The sequence below is a fragment of the Tachyglossus aculeatus genome, unplaced genomic scaffold (genome assembly GCF_015852505.1).
Source record: "Tachyglossus aculeatus isolate mTacAcu1 unplaced genomic scaffold, mTacAcu1.pri scaffold_101_arrow_ctg1, whole genome shotgun sequence".
Taxonomy (NCBI): domain Eukaryota; kingdom Metazoa; phylum Chordata; class Mammalia; order Monotremata; family Tachyglossidae; genus Tachyglossus; species Tachyglossus aculeatus.
In genome coordinates this window covers 126,464-138,808 of record NW_024044842.1, presented here as the reverse complement: position 1 = coordinate 138,808, position 12,345 = coordinate 126,464, and the positions used below count along the sequence as shown (strand labels likewise).

The following is a 12,345-nucleotide window of genomic DNA, read 5'->3' as shown; positions in this document are numbered from 1 at the left end:
AGCGTTCGGGGGAGTCTACTAGAGCAGAGTTGTGGGGCCCTTTGTTTCAGGTCAGTCAGTGGGGAGGCCCGAGAGGCGGGAGTCTGGAGTCAGAGGTCGTGGGTTCGAATCCCGCTCCGCCCCTTGTCCGCTGGGTGACCTTGGGCAAGTTGCTTCACTTCTCTGGGCCTCAGTGACCTCATCTGTCAAATGGGGGTGAAGACTGGGAGCCCCACGGGGGACAAGCCTATCACCTCGTATCCCCACCGCGGCGCTTAGAACAGTGCTTGGTACATAGCGCCTAACAAATGCCATCATTATTATTATTATTATTATTATTATTATTATTATTATCCCACAGCCCTCCCGCTCGTCTGCTGCTGGGTGACCTTGGGCCTGTCACTGCACCTCTCTGGGCCTCAGTGATCTCATCTGTCAAAGGGGGATGGAGACCGGCTCCGACCCCATTGGCTTGGGTTAATCAATCAATCGTATTTATTGAGCGCTTACTGTGTGCAGAGCACTGTACTAAGCGCTTGGGAAGGACAAGGTGGCGACATATAGAGACAGTCCCTACCCAACAGTGGGCCCACAGTCTAAAACAATAGTAATGGTAATAATAGTAATAATAAGGGTATTTGATAAGCGCCGACTAGGTGCCAAGCACTGTGCTAAGCGCCAAGGAGGTTACAAGGTGATGGGGTTGTCCCCCGTGGGGCTGACGGTCTTCATCCCCGTTTTATTAATAATAATGATCATTATAGTGGTATTTGATAAGCGCCGACTGGGTGCCAAGCACTGTTCTAAGCGCTAAGGAGGTTATAGTAAGCGCTTAATAAATGCCAATATTATTGTTATTATTACAAGGTGATCAGGTTGTCCCCCGTGGGGCTCACGGTCTTCATCCCCATTTTATTAATAATAATGGCATTTGATAAGCGCCCAGTAGGTGCCAAGCACTGTGCTAAGCGCCAAGGAGGTTACAAGGTGATGGGGTTGTCCCCCGTGGGGCTCACGGTCTTCATCCCCATTTTATTAATAATAATGATCATAATAATGGTATTTGATAAGCGCCGACTAGGTGCCAAGCACTGTTCTAAGCACTAGGGAGGTTATAGTAAGTGCTTAATAAATGCCAATATTATTATTATTATTATTATTATTACAAGGTGATCAGGTTGTCCCCTGTGGGGCTCACGGTCTTCACCCCCATTTTATTAATAATAATGGTAATAATAATGGTATTTGATAAGCGCCGACTAGGTGCCAAGCACTCTTCTAAGCGCTGAGGAGGTTACAAGGTTATAGGGTTGTCCCCCGTGGGGCTCACGGTCTTCAACCCCATTTTATTAATAATAATGATCATAATAGTGGTATTTGATAAGCGCCGACTAGGTGCCAAGCACTGTGCTAAGCGCCAAGGAGGTTACAAGGTGATGGGGTTGTCCCCCATGGGGCTCACGGTCTTCATCCCCGTTTTATTAATAGTAATGATCACAATAATGGTATTTGATAAGCACCGACTGGGTGCCAAGCACTGTTCTAAGCGCTAAGGAGGTTATAGTAAGCGCTTAATAAATGCCAATATTATTATTATTATTACAAGGTGATGGGGTTGTCCCCCGTGGGGCTCACGGTCTTCATCCCCATTTTATTAGTAATAATGATCATAATAATGGTATTTGGTAAGCGCCGACTAGGTGCCAAGCACTGTTCTAAGCGCAAAGGAGGCTACAAGGTGATGGGGTTGTCCCCCGTGGGGCTCACGGTCTTCATCCCCGTTTTATTAATAATAATGATCATAATAATGGCATTTGATAAGCGCTGACTAAACGCTAAGGAGGTTACAAGGTGATCAGGTTACCAAAATTATTATTATTATTATTATTATAAGAGGTGGAGCGGGATTAGAATAACAGTGATGGCATTTATTAAGCGCTTACTACGTGCAAAGCACTGTTCTAAACGCTGGGGAGGTTACAAGGTGATCAGGTTACCAAAATTATTATTATTATTATAAGAGGCGGAGCGGGATTAGAATAATGGTGGCATTTATTAAGTGCTTACTATGTGCCAAGCACTGTTCTAAGCACTGGGGAGGTTACAAGGTGATCAGGTTACCAAAATTATTATTATTATTATAAGAGGCGGAGTGGGATTAGAATAGAAATGATGGCATTTATTAAGCGCTTACTATGTGCAAAGCACTGTTCTAAGCGCTGGGGAGGTTACAAGGTGATCAGGTTACCAAAATTATTATTATTATTATCATTATAAGAGGCGGAGTGGGATTAGAATAACAATGATGGCATTTATTAAGCGCTTACTATGTGCCAAATACTGCTGTAAGCGCTGGGGAGGTTACAAGGTGATCAGATTACCAAAATTACTATTATTATTATAAGAGGCAGAGCGGGATTAGAATAACAATGATGGCATTTATTAAGCGCTTACTATGTGCCAAGCACTGTTCTAAGTGCTGGGGAGGTTGCAAGGTGATCAGGTAACCAAAATTATTATTATTATTATAAGAGGCGGAGCGGGATTAGAATAACAATGATGGCATTTATTAAGCGCTTACTATGTGCCAAGCACTGTTCTAAGCGCTGGGGAGGTTCCAAGGTGATCAGGTTACCAAAATTATTATTATTATTATTCTTATGAGGCGGAGCGGGATTAGAATCACAATAATGGCATTTATTAAGCGCTTACTATGTGCCAAGCACTGTTCTAAGCGCTGGGGAGGTTCCAAGGTGATCAGGTTACCAAAATTATTATTATTATTATTATTATTATAAGAGGCGGAGCAGGGTTAGAATAATGATGGCATTTATTAAGCGCTTACTATGTGCCAAGCACTGTTCTAAGCGCTGGGGAGGTTACAAGGTGATCCGGTTACCAAAATTATTATTATTATAAGAGGCGGAGCGGGATTAGAGTAACAATGATGGCATTTATTAAGCGCTTACTATGTGCCAAGCACTGTTCTAAGCGCTGGGGAGGTTACAAGGTGATCAGGTAACCAAAATTATTATTATTATTATAAGAGGCAGAGCGGGATTAGAATAACAATGATGGCACGTAGTAAATGCTTCACAAATAGCACCTTTATCATTCTTATTATAGGCATCCCCTCTGCTCCTTGCCCTCCTCTCTGATTTAATTTAAGGTCTGTCAATCATCCATTCAGTGGTATTTATTGGGCGTTTACTGTGTGCAGAGCACTGGACTATATATATATATATATATATATATATATATATATATATATATATATATATATATATATATATATATAGCCAATTTGTACTTCCCAAGCGCTTAGTACAGTGCTCTGCACATAGCGCTCAATAAATACGATTGATGATGATGATGATTAAGCTGACATGCATTCCTTCAACTGTATCGATTTTTTCTTTTAACGGCATTTATTAAGCGCTTACTACGTGCAAAGCACCGTTCTAAGCGCCGGGGAGGTTACGAGGTGATAAAGTTGTCCCACAGTCCTAACCCCCGTTTTCCAGATGAGGGAACCGAGGCCCAGAGAAGTGAAGCGACTCGCCCAAAGTCACCCAGCTGACAAGGGGCGGGGCGGGGATTCGAACCCACGACCTCGGACTCCGAAGCCCCGGGCTCTTTCCACGGGGCCGCGCCGCTTCTCCGATTGAGCGCTTAGTCCGTGCAGAGCACTGTACTGAGCGTTTAGCACCAAGCTACGGTCTGTGTTCCCCCCCACCCCGAGACGGTGGGCTCTCGAAGGCCGGGAGTCGCGGGCAGGAACTCGGTGGTGCCGTCCTCTCCCCGGTGTTTAGCGCAGCGCTGTGCGCGCAGTGAGTGCTCAATAAAGGCCACTGATGGCTGGGTGGGTTTTCTCTGTCTCTCGCCCGCAGGGTCCTCAGCCCCCCGCCCCCCCCATCCCTCCCCACCTCCCCCCCCCACTGTCTCTGGATCCTCCCTTTTGTGTCTCTCCCCGTCTCTGGGGTCTCTCCTCATCTTCTCGCCTGTCTCTGAGTCTCTGCCTCCCCCCGCCCCGTCTCTGTTTCTCTCCGTCCATCCGTCCGTCCCCGAGCCGTCCCCCGACCGTCTCTGGGGGGTCTCCGCCTCTCTCCCCCCGTCTCTGCCACCCCATCCGTCTCTCCATCCATCTCCGGGGGTCTCCCCCTCTCTCCCACCGTCTCCGTTTTTCTCTCTCCCTTGTCTCTGCCGCCCCATCCGTCTCTCCCGCCGTCTCTGTTTGTCTCCACGTACCCCATCCGTCTCTCTGCCCGTCTCTGGGGTGGTCTCCGCCACCCCATCCGTCTCTCCCACCGTCTCCGTTTGTCTCCACGTACCCCATCCGTCTCTCTGCCCGTCTCTGGGGGGGTCTCCGTCTCTCTCCGGTTTTGATCTCCGCCACCCCATCCTTCTCTCCCGCCGTCTCCGTTTGTCTCCACCCGTCTCTGCCACCTCATCCATCTCTCCCGCCATCTCTGTTTGTCCCCATCCTTCTCTGCCACCCCATCCGTCTCTCCGCCCGTCTCTGAGGGGGTCTCTGCCTCTCTCCCCCGCTCTCTGTCTCTGTCCAACCGTCTCTGCCACCCCATCCGTCTCTCCACCCGTCTCCTGGGGTCTCCGCCTTTCTCCCCCGCTCTCCGTTTTTGATCTCCCCGTCTCTGCCACCGCATCCGTGTCTCTGCCACCCCGTCCGTCTCTCCGCCCGTCTCCGGGGCGGCGTCTCCGCCTCTCTCCCCCGCTCTCCGTTTTTGGTCTCCCCCCCCCCGTCTCCGCCACCCCGCCCGTCTCTCCCGCCTTCTCCGTCTCTCCCGCCGGCCGCCCGCCTCCGCCCTCCCGCCCGATCGCCCCCGGGGGATGGAGCCCCCGTCCCCGTTGCCCGCGCCGTCGCCGCTGGGCCCGGGCGGCCCGCGGACCATCCAGATCGAGTTCCCCCAGTACAGCCAGGGCCTGCTGGAGACCCTGAACCGCCACCGGCTGGAGGGCAAGTTCTGCGACATCGCGCTGCACGTGCAGGGCCGCGTGCTGCGCGCCCACAAGTCGGTGCTGGCCGCCTCCTCGCCCTACTTCCACGACAAGCTGCTCCTGCGGGACACGGCCTGCCTGGCCCTGCCCAGCGTCATCGAGGCGGACGCCTTCGAGGGGCTGCTGCAGCTCATCTACTCGGGCCGCCTGCGCCTGCCGCTGGACGCCCTGCCCGGCCACCTCCTGGTGGCCAGCGGCCTGCAGATGTGGCAGGTGGTGGACCAGTGCTCGGAGATCCTGCGCGAGCTGGAGGCCGCCAACGCCGCCCACGCCGGGCGGGCCGGGGGGGCCCGCGCCGCGCCCTCGCCCGCCGCCGCCGTCGCCGACCCGGGGCCCGGGGACGTCCTGCGGATCCGCGTGGAGGAGGACGACGAGGAGGAGGACGACGACGACGACGAGGCGGCGGCGGTCCCCGGGCCGCCCCCCGAGGCCGCCCCGCCGCCGCCGCCCCCCGCCGCCGAAGATCTTCTACGTCAAGCAGGAGCGCTTCGAGCCGGACGAGGCGGCGCCGGGCCCGCCGGGGGAGGCCGGGGGCTACCCCGCCGGCGGCGGGGCCGAGCCGGGCTTCCTGCTGACCCCGGGGCTGGCCGCGGCGGCGGCGGCGGCGGGGACCCCCGGCAGCGGGACGGCGGCGGCGGCGGCGGCCCCCCAGGGCCCGTCCTGGAAACCGGTGGATCTCCACGGCAACGAGATCCTGGCGCAGGGGGGTCCGGGCCCCGGGCAGGCGGTGCACGGTCCCGTGAAGCTCGGGGGGGCCCCGCCGCCGGACGGGAAGCGCTTCGGCTGCCTGTGCGGGAAGCGCTTCGCCGTCAAGCCCAAGCGGGACCGCCACATCATGCTGACGTTCAGCCTGCGCCCCTTCGGCTGCGGCCTGTGCAACAAGCGCTTCAAGCTGAAGCACCACCTGACGGAGCACATGAAGACGCACGCGGGGGCCCTGCACGCCTGCCCCGACTGCGGCCGCCGCTTCCGCGTCCACGCCTGCTTCCTGCGCCACCGCGACCTCTGCAAGGGCCAGGGCTGGGCCACCGCCCACTGGACCTACAAGTGACGCCCGGGCCCGGGTTCGGATCTCGCGGGGGGGGGGGGGGGGGAGCCGGGAGCGCCGCCCCGGACCCCGGTCCCCGTCTCCGGGCGACGGACCCGGGTTCGGGTCTCGCGGGGGAGCCCGGAGGACCGCGGCCAGGCCCGAGTTCGGATCCCCGGGGGAGAGCCGGAGGCGACCGGCCCCTCCCTTGCCGTCCGGGACCCGGGTTCCGGCGCTCGATCGCCGGAGGGAGGGACGCTGAAATAAGCGGCGGGCCGGGGGAGGAAAGCCGGTTTGGAGACGGGCGCGAGGGTGCCGCCCATCCTCCCCCTCGGGGCCGGGGTTCTAATCCCGCAGCTCGCCCGCGGCACCGCCTTGGGCGGCGCCCCCCACCAGGCTCCCCCCTCTACGCTCTTAAGGTCGTCGCGGGCGGGAAACGTGTCCGTTTTATCGCCCCGCCGTCCTCCCAAGGGCGCTCAGTACGGTGCTCCGCCGGTCCGGCCCGCCGCTTAGCACGGCGCCCGGTCTAGGAGAGCGCGGAGGGTGAACGCGGGCCGAAGCGGAGGCCGGGGGAGACGACGACCCCCCCGGGGGGGCTCCCGGAGGAGGCGTGACGGGGTTGGGGTTCGGGGGGTCGCCGGCCAGGGACACGTGGCTCGAGCAGAGAGACGCCCGGAGCAGGAAGAGCGAGGCGGTTAGTACGGTGCTCTTGCCCACAGGAAGTGCTCAATAAATACGATCCGGTGAATGAATGAATGAAGAGGTGACCGGGCGGCTCAGGGCCGGCGGCGAGGGGTGGCTGCCGGGGAGCGGGTGGCGACCGCGGCGGGGGGACGCCCCGGGCTTGGGTCTGGGGGGGCGGGTGGCCTCAGTTGCCCAATCCGGGCCCGAGGGCGCTCAGTACAGTCCCCCGGACCACCAGGAGGCCCAGAACGGAAATGAGGCTGGAGGCCGCGGTCGTTCCCATTTCGCGGAGGGGGTGGGGGGCGTCGAGTCCCCGGGCTGGGGTCCGGGGGGACGGATTCGCACACGGCCCCCGTCCCGTGTTTCCGCCGCCCCCGAAATCTCTGCCGACGTAGGAGACGTCCCGGTGAATAACAGTGATGATGGTGTCTGTTCAGCGCCGTGTGCCAAGTACTGTCCTAAGCACTGTGGTCATAATAGTAATGATGGTATTTGTTAATCAATCAATCGTATTTATTGAGCGCTTACTGTGTGCAGAGCGCTGTGCTAAGCGCTTGGGAAGTTCAAGTTGGCAGGTTGTTAAGCGCTTACTATGTTCCAAGCACTGTTCTAAGCACCGGGGTCATAATAATAATGATGATATTTGTTAAGCGCTTACTATGTGCCAAGCACTGTTCTAAGCGCTGGGGAGGTTACAAGGTGATCAGGTTGTCCCACGGGGGGCTCACGGTCTTCATCCCCATTTTCCAGATGAGGGAACTGAGGCCCAGAGAAGTTAAGCGACTTGCCCAAAGTCACTCAGCCGACAGTTGGCGGAGCTGGGATTTGAACCCATGACCTCTGACTCCAAAGCCTGGGCTGTTTCCACTGATGATGATGACATTTATTAAGCGCTTACTATGTGCCAAGCACTGTTCTAAGCGCTGGGGAGGTTACAAGGTGATCAGGTTGTCCCACGAGGGGCTCACAGTCTTCATCCCCATTTTCCAGATGAGGGAACTGAGGCCCAGAGAAGTGATGTGACTGGCCCAAAGTCACACAGCTGACAGTTGGCGGAGCTGGGATTGGAACCCGTGACCTCTGACTCCAAAGCCCGGGCTCTTTATTATTATTATTATTATGGCATTTATTAAGCGCTTACTATGTGCAAGGCACTGTTCTAAGCGCTGGGGAGGTTACAAGGTGATCAGGTTGTCCCACGGGGGGGCTCACAGTCTTAATCCCCATTTTACAGGGGAGGTAACTGAGGCCCAGAGAAGTGAAGTGACTCGCCCAAAGTCACACAGCTGACAATTGCTGGAGTCGGATTTGAACCCGTGACCTCTGACTCCAAAGCCCGGGATCTTCCCACTGAACCACACTGCTAATGATGGTATTTGTTAAGCGCTTACTATGTGCCAAGCACTGTTGTAAGCATTGGGGGGAACAGGGTGATCAGATTGTCCCCCGCGGGGGCTCGCGGTCTTCACCCCCATTTTCCAGATGAGGGAACTGAGGCCCAGAGAAGGGAAGCGACTGGCCCAAGGTCACCCAGCAGACAAGTGGCGGAGCCTGGATTTGAACCCACGTCCTCCGACTCCCAAGCCCGCGCTCTACCCCGATCCCGGCGCCGCCGCTTGCCTGCTGTGTGACCTTGGGCGAGTCGCTTCACTTCAGCGTGCCTCAGTTTCCTCATCCGTAGCATGGGAATGAAGGCTGAGCCCCACGGGGGACAACCTGATGACTTTGTATCTCCCCCGGTGCTTAGAACAGCCCGTTTGGCACGTAGTAAGCGCTTAACATATGCCATCATGGTTATTAGTAGCCACCCCAGGGCTTAGGACAGTAATGATAATAATATTGATGACATTTATTAAGCGCTTACTATGTGCTAAGCGCTGGGGAGGTTACCAGGTGATCAGTTTGTCCCAAGGGAGGCTCACAGTCTTAATCCCCATTTGACAGATGACGTAACTGAGGCCCAGAGAAGTGAAGCGGCTCGCCCAAAGTCACCCAGCTGACAATTGGCGGAGCTGGGATTTGAACCCATGACAACTGACTCCCAATAATGATAATAATGATGGAATTTGTTAAGCGCTTACTATGTGCCAAGCACTGTTCTAAGCGCTGGGGAGGTTACAAGGTGATCGCGTTGTCCCACTGGGGGTTCACTGTCTTAATCCCCATTTGACAGATGAGCGAACTGAGGCCCAGGGAAGTGAAGTGACTGGCCCAAAGTCACCCAGCTGACGAGTGGCGGAGCCGGGATTTGAACCCACAACCTCTGACTCCAAAGCAAGCAGCGTGGCTCGGTGGAAAGAGCCCGGGCTTTGGAGTCAGTTGTCATGGGTTCAAATCCCGGCTCCGCCAATGTCAGCTGGGTGACTTGGGGCAAGTCGCTTCTCTGCGCCTCAGTTACCTCATCTGTAAAATGGGGATTGACTCAGCCCCCCATTGGATGACCTGATCATCTTGTAACCTCCCCAGCGCTCAGAACAGTGCTCCGCCCATAGTAAGTGCTTAATAAACGCCATCATTATTATTAATATGGGTTCAAATCCCAGCTCCGCCAATTGTCAGCTGGGTGGCTTGGGGCAAGTCACTTCTCTGTGCCTCAGTTACCTCATCTGTAAAATGGGGATTGACTAAGCCCCCTCATGGGACAACCTGATCATCTTATAACCTCCCCAGCGCTTAGAACAGTGCTCTGCCCATAGTAAGTGCTTAATAAACGCCATCATTATTATTAATATGGGTTCAAATCCCGACTCCGCCAATTGTCAGCTGGGTGACTTGGGGCAAGTCACTTCTCTGCGCCTCAGTTACCTCATCTGGAAAATGGGGATTGACTCTAAGCCCCCCATGGGACGACCTGATCATTTTGTAACCTCCCCAGCGCTCAGAACAGTGCTCTGCCCATAATAAGCGCTTAATAAACGCCATCATTATTATTAATATGGGTTCAAATCCCGGCTCCGCCAATTGTCAGCTGGGTGACTTGGGGCAAGTAAGTTTTCTGCGCCTCAGTTACCTCATCTGTAAAATGGGGATTGACTCTAAGCCCCCCATGGGACGACCCGATCATCTTGTAACCTCCGCAGCGCTTAGAACAGTGCTCTGCCCATAGTAAGCGCTTAATAAACGCCATCGTCTTCATCAATTGTATGTATTGAGCGCTTAATATGTGCAGAGCACTGTACTAAGCGCTAATTAATATGGGTTCAAATCCTGGCTCCGCCAATTGTCAGCTGGGTGACTTGGGGCAAGTCATTTCTCTGCGCCTCAGTTACCTCATCTGTAAAATGGGGATTGACTCAGCCCCCCATTGGATGACCTGATCATCTTGTAACCTCCGCAGCGCTCAGAACAGTGCTCTGCCCATAGTAAGCGCTTAATAAACACCATCATTATTATTAATATGGGTTCAAATCCCGGCTCCGCCAATTGTCAGCTGGGTGACTTGGGGCAAGTCACTTCTTTGTGCCTCAGTTACCTCATCTGTAAAATGGGGATTGACTCTAAGCCCCCTGTGGGACAACCTGATCACCTTGTAGCCTCCCCAGTGCTTAGAACAGTGCTCTGCCCATAATAAGCGCTTAATAAACGCCATCATTATTATTAATATGGGTTCAAATCCCGGCTCCGCCAATTGTCAGCTGGGTGACTTGGGGCAAGTAAGTTTTCTGCGCCTCAGTTACCTCATCTGTAAAATGGGGATTGACTCTAAGCCCCCCATGGGACGACCCGATCATCTTGTAACCTCCGCAGCGCTTAGAACAGTGCTCTGCCCATAGTAAGCGCTTAATAAACGCCATCATCTTCATCAATTGTATGTATTGAGCGCTTAATATGTGCAGAGCACTGTACTAAGCGCTAATTAATATGGGTTCAAATCCTGGCTCCGCCAACTGTCAGCTGGGTGACTTGGGGCAAGTCACTTCTCTGCGCCTCAGTTACCTCATCTGTAAAATGGGGATTGACTCAGCCCCCCATTGGATGACCTGATCATCTTGTAACCTCCCCATTGCTTAGAACAGTGCTCTGCCCATAGTAAGTGCTTAATAAATGCCATCATTATTATTATTTTCATAAATACGATTGAATGAACAGCTGTTGGCACGTAGTAAGCGCTTAACAAATATCATTATTATGATTACCCCCTATGCCATGCTGTTTCCAAGATGGCCGGGGGCTGGTCACTGAGAGCCTGACAGGAATGGGGGGGGGGGGGGGGGGGCTGCGCGCATGCGCGCCGAGACGGGGCCCGCGCGGCGCGCGACGGGCTTGCCAGGGCGCGAGGCCCGAGCGCGCGCGCGCCGCCGGCCGGGTTCCAGGGCTCTGATTGGCCGGGCTGGCGGCCGCCCTCGGCCGCGATTGGTCGGGCCGCGTTTGCGCGGGAAAAGCGGGCCCCGCCCCCTTTCTCCTGAGGAGACGACGCCATCTTAGGCCTGAGAGAGCAGGAGAGGCTGGACTGTTGGGGCTGACCCCTCCTGGACAGGTCCCTCTTCTTCCCCCTGACCCCTGGACCTGACTGACAGACAGACCCCCAATCAATCAATCAATCGTATTTATTGAGCGCTTACTGTGTGCAGAGCACTGTACTAAGCGCTTGGGAAGTCCAAGTCGGCAACGTCTAGAGACAGTCCCTACCCAGCAGTGGGCTCACAGTCTAAAAGATAATAATGGCATTTATTAAGCGCTTACTATGTGCAAAGCACTGTTCTAAGCACTGGGGAGGTTACAAGGTGATCAGGTTGTCCCGCAGGGGGTTTACAGTCTTAACCCCCATTTTACAGATGGGATAACTGAGGCCCAGAGAAGTGAAGTGACTTGCCCAAGGTCACACAGCTGACAACTGGCAGAGCCAGGATTCGAACCCGTGAACTCTGACTCCAAAGCCCGGGTTCTTTCCAGTGAGCCACTGACTCAAGACCCCGAGACACCGGAAGTTGCCAAGCCCCTGGGCACTGACAGACTGTACTCATCATCAATCGTATTTATTGAGCGCTTACTATGTACAGAGCACTGTACTAAGCGCTTGGGAAGTACAAATTGGCAACATCTAGAGACGGTCCCTACCCAACAGTGGGCTCACAGTCTAAAAGCTTGCAGTCCCCCCTAAGACCCCCCAAAACACCAGAAGGTGACAGACCCCTCCCACCCCAAGAGACCCCCGGGGCACTGGAAGTTGCCAAGCCCCCCAAACTTGACAGGCCTCAGACCCCCGGGCCACCAGAGGTTGACAGAACTGACCCAAAAGCTGACAGACCCCTGCTCCGCCCAAGACCCCCATGACACCAAAAGCTGACAGACCCCCCCTCCCTCCCTCAAGACCCCCCGAAAAGGCCCGGAAGCTGACCGACAGACCCCCGAGGCACCGGAAGTCGCTAGGCCCCAGACCCCCGAGACCCCTAAAGTTGACAGCCCCCCCACCCCCAAATGCCAAGAGACCCGAAAGTTGACAGACCCCCCACTCCCCGCTTCCTAGCCCAACGAAGGACACAGGAGATTTTTTGTTGTAATGCTATTTGTTAAGCGCTGACTACGTGTCCAACACTGTACTAAGCGCTGACAGACAGGTCCCCCCGCCCCCGGGCCCCCTCCTTTCCCCTCAAGGATCCCCCCACACACACACCACCACCACATTAAGCCATTTTTCT

The 12,345-nt window shown here is 55.3% G+C and overlaps 2 protein-coding genes across 2 annotated transcripts in view; both read left to right on the top strand.

Moving 5' to 3' along the window:
* Window positions 1-4,804: 4,804 nt before the first annotated feature.
* ZBTB9 (zinc finger and BTB domain containing 9) lies at window positions 4,805-6,064 on the top strand. Its single transcript, XM_038742182.1, has 2 exons — window positions 4,805-5,472; window positions 5,522-6,064. The coding sequence occupies exons 1-2, from the start codon at window positions 4,828-4,830 to the stop codon at window positions 6,044-6,046; spliced, it is 1,170 nt and encodes a 389-aa protein (XP_038598110.1). The 5' UTR covers window positions 4,805-4,827; the 3' UTR covers window positions 6,047-6,064.
* Window positions 6,065-6,667: 603 nt separating this feature from the next.
* LOC119922221 (histone-lysine N-methyltransferase PRDM9-like) overlaps window positions 6,668-12,345 on the top strand; it is a 40,936-nt gene continuing 35,258 nt past the window's right edge. The window contains exon 1 of the mRNA XM_038742181.1: window positions 6,668-6,716. The gene's annotated coding sequence lies outside the window, so the exon portion shown is untranslated. The remainder of the gene's footprint in view (window positions 6,717-12,345) is intronic.

Excerpts from the sequence above, each read along its gene's own strand:
- ZBTB9 (XM_038742182.1), top strand. The coding sequence starts at position 4,828 with ATGGAGCCCCCGTCCCCGTTGCCCGCGCCGTCGCCGCTGGGCCCGGGC. Across the intron at positions 5,473-5,521 it reads CCGAAGATCTTCTACGTCAA|GCCGGGGGCTACCCCGCCGG; the intron begins GCAGGAGCGCTT and ends CCGCCGGGGGAG.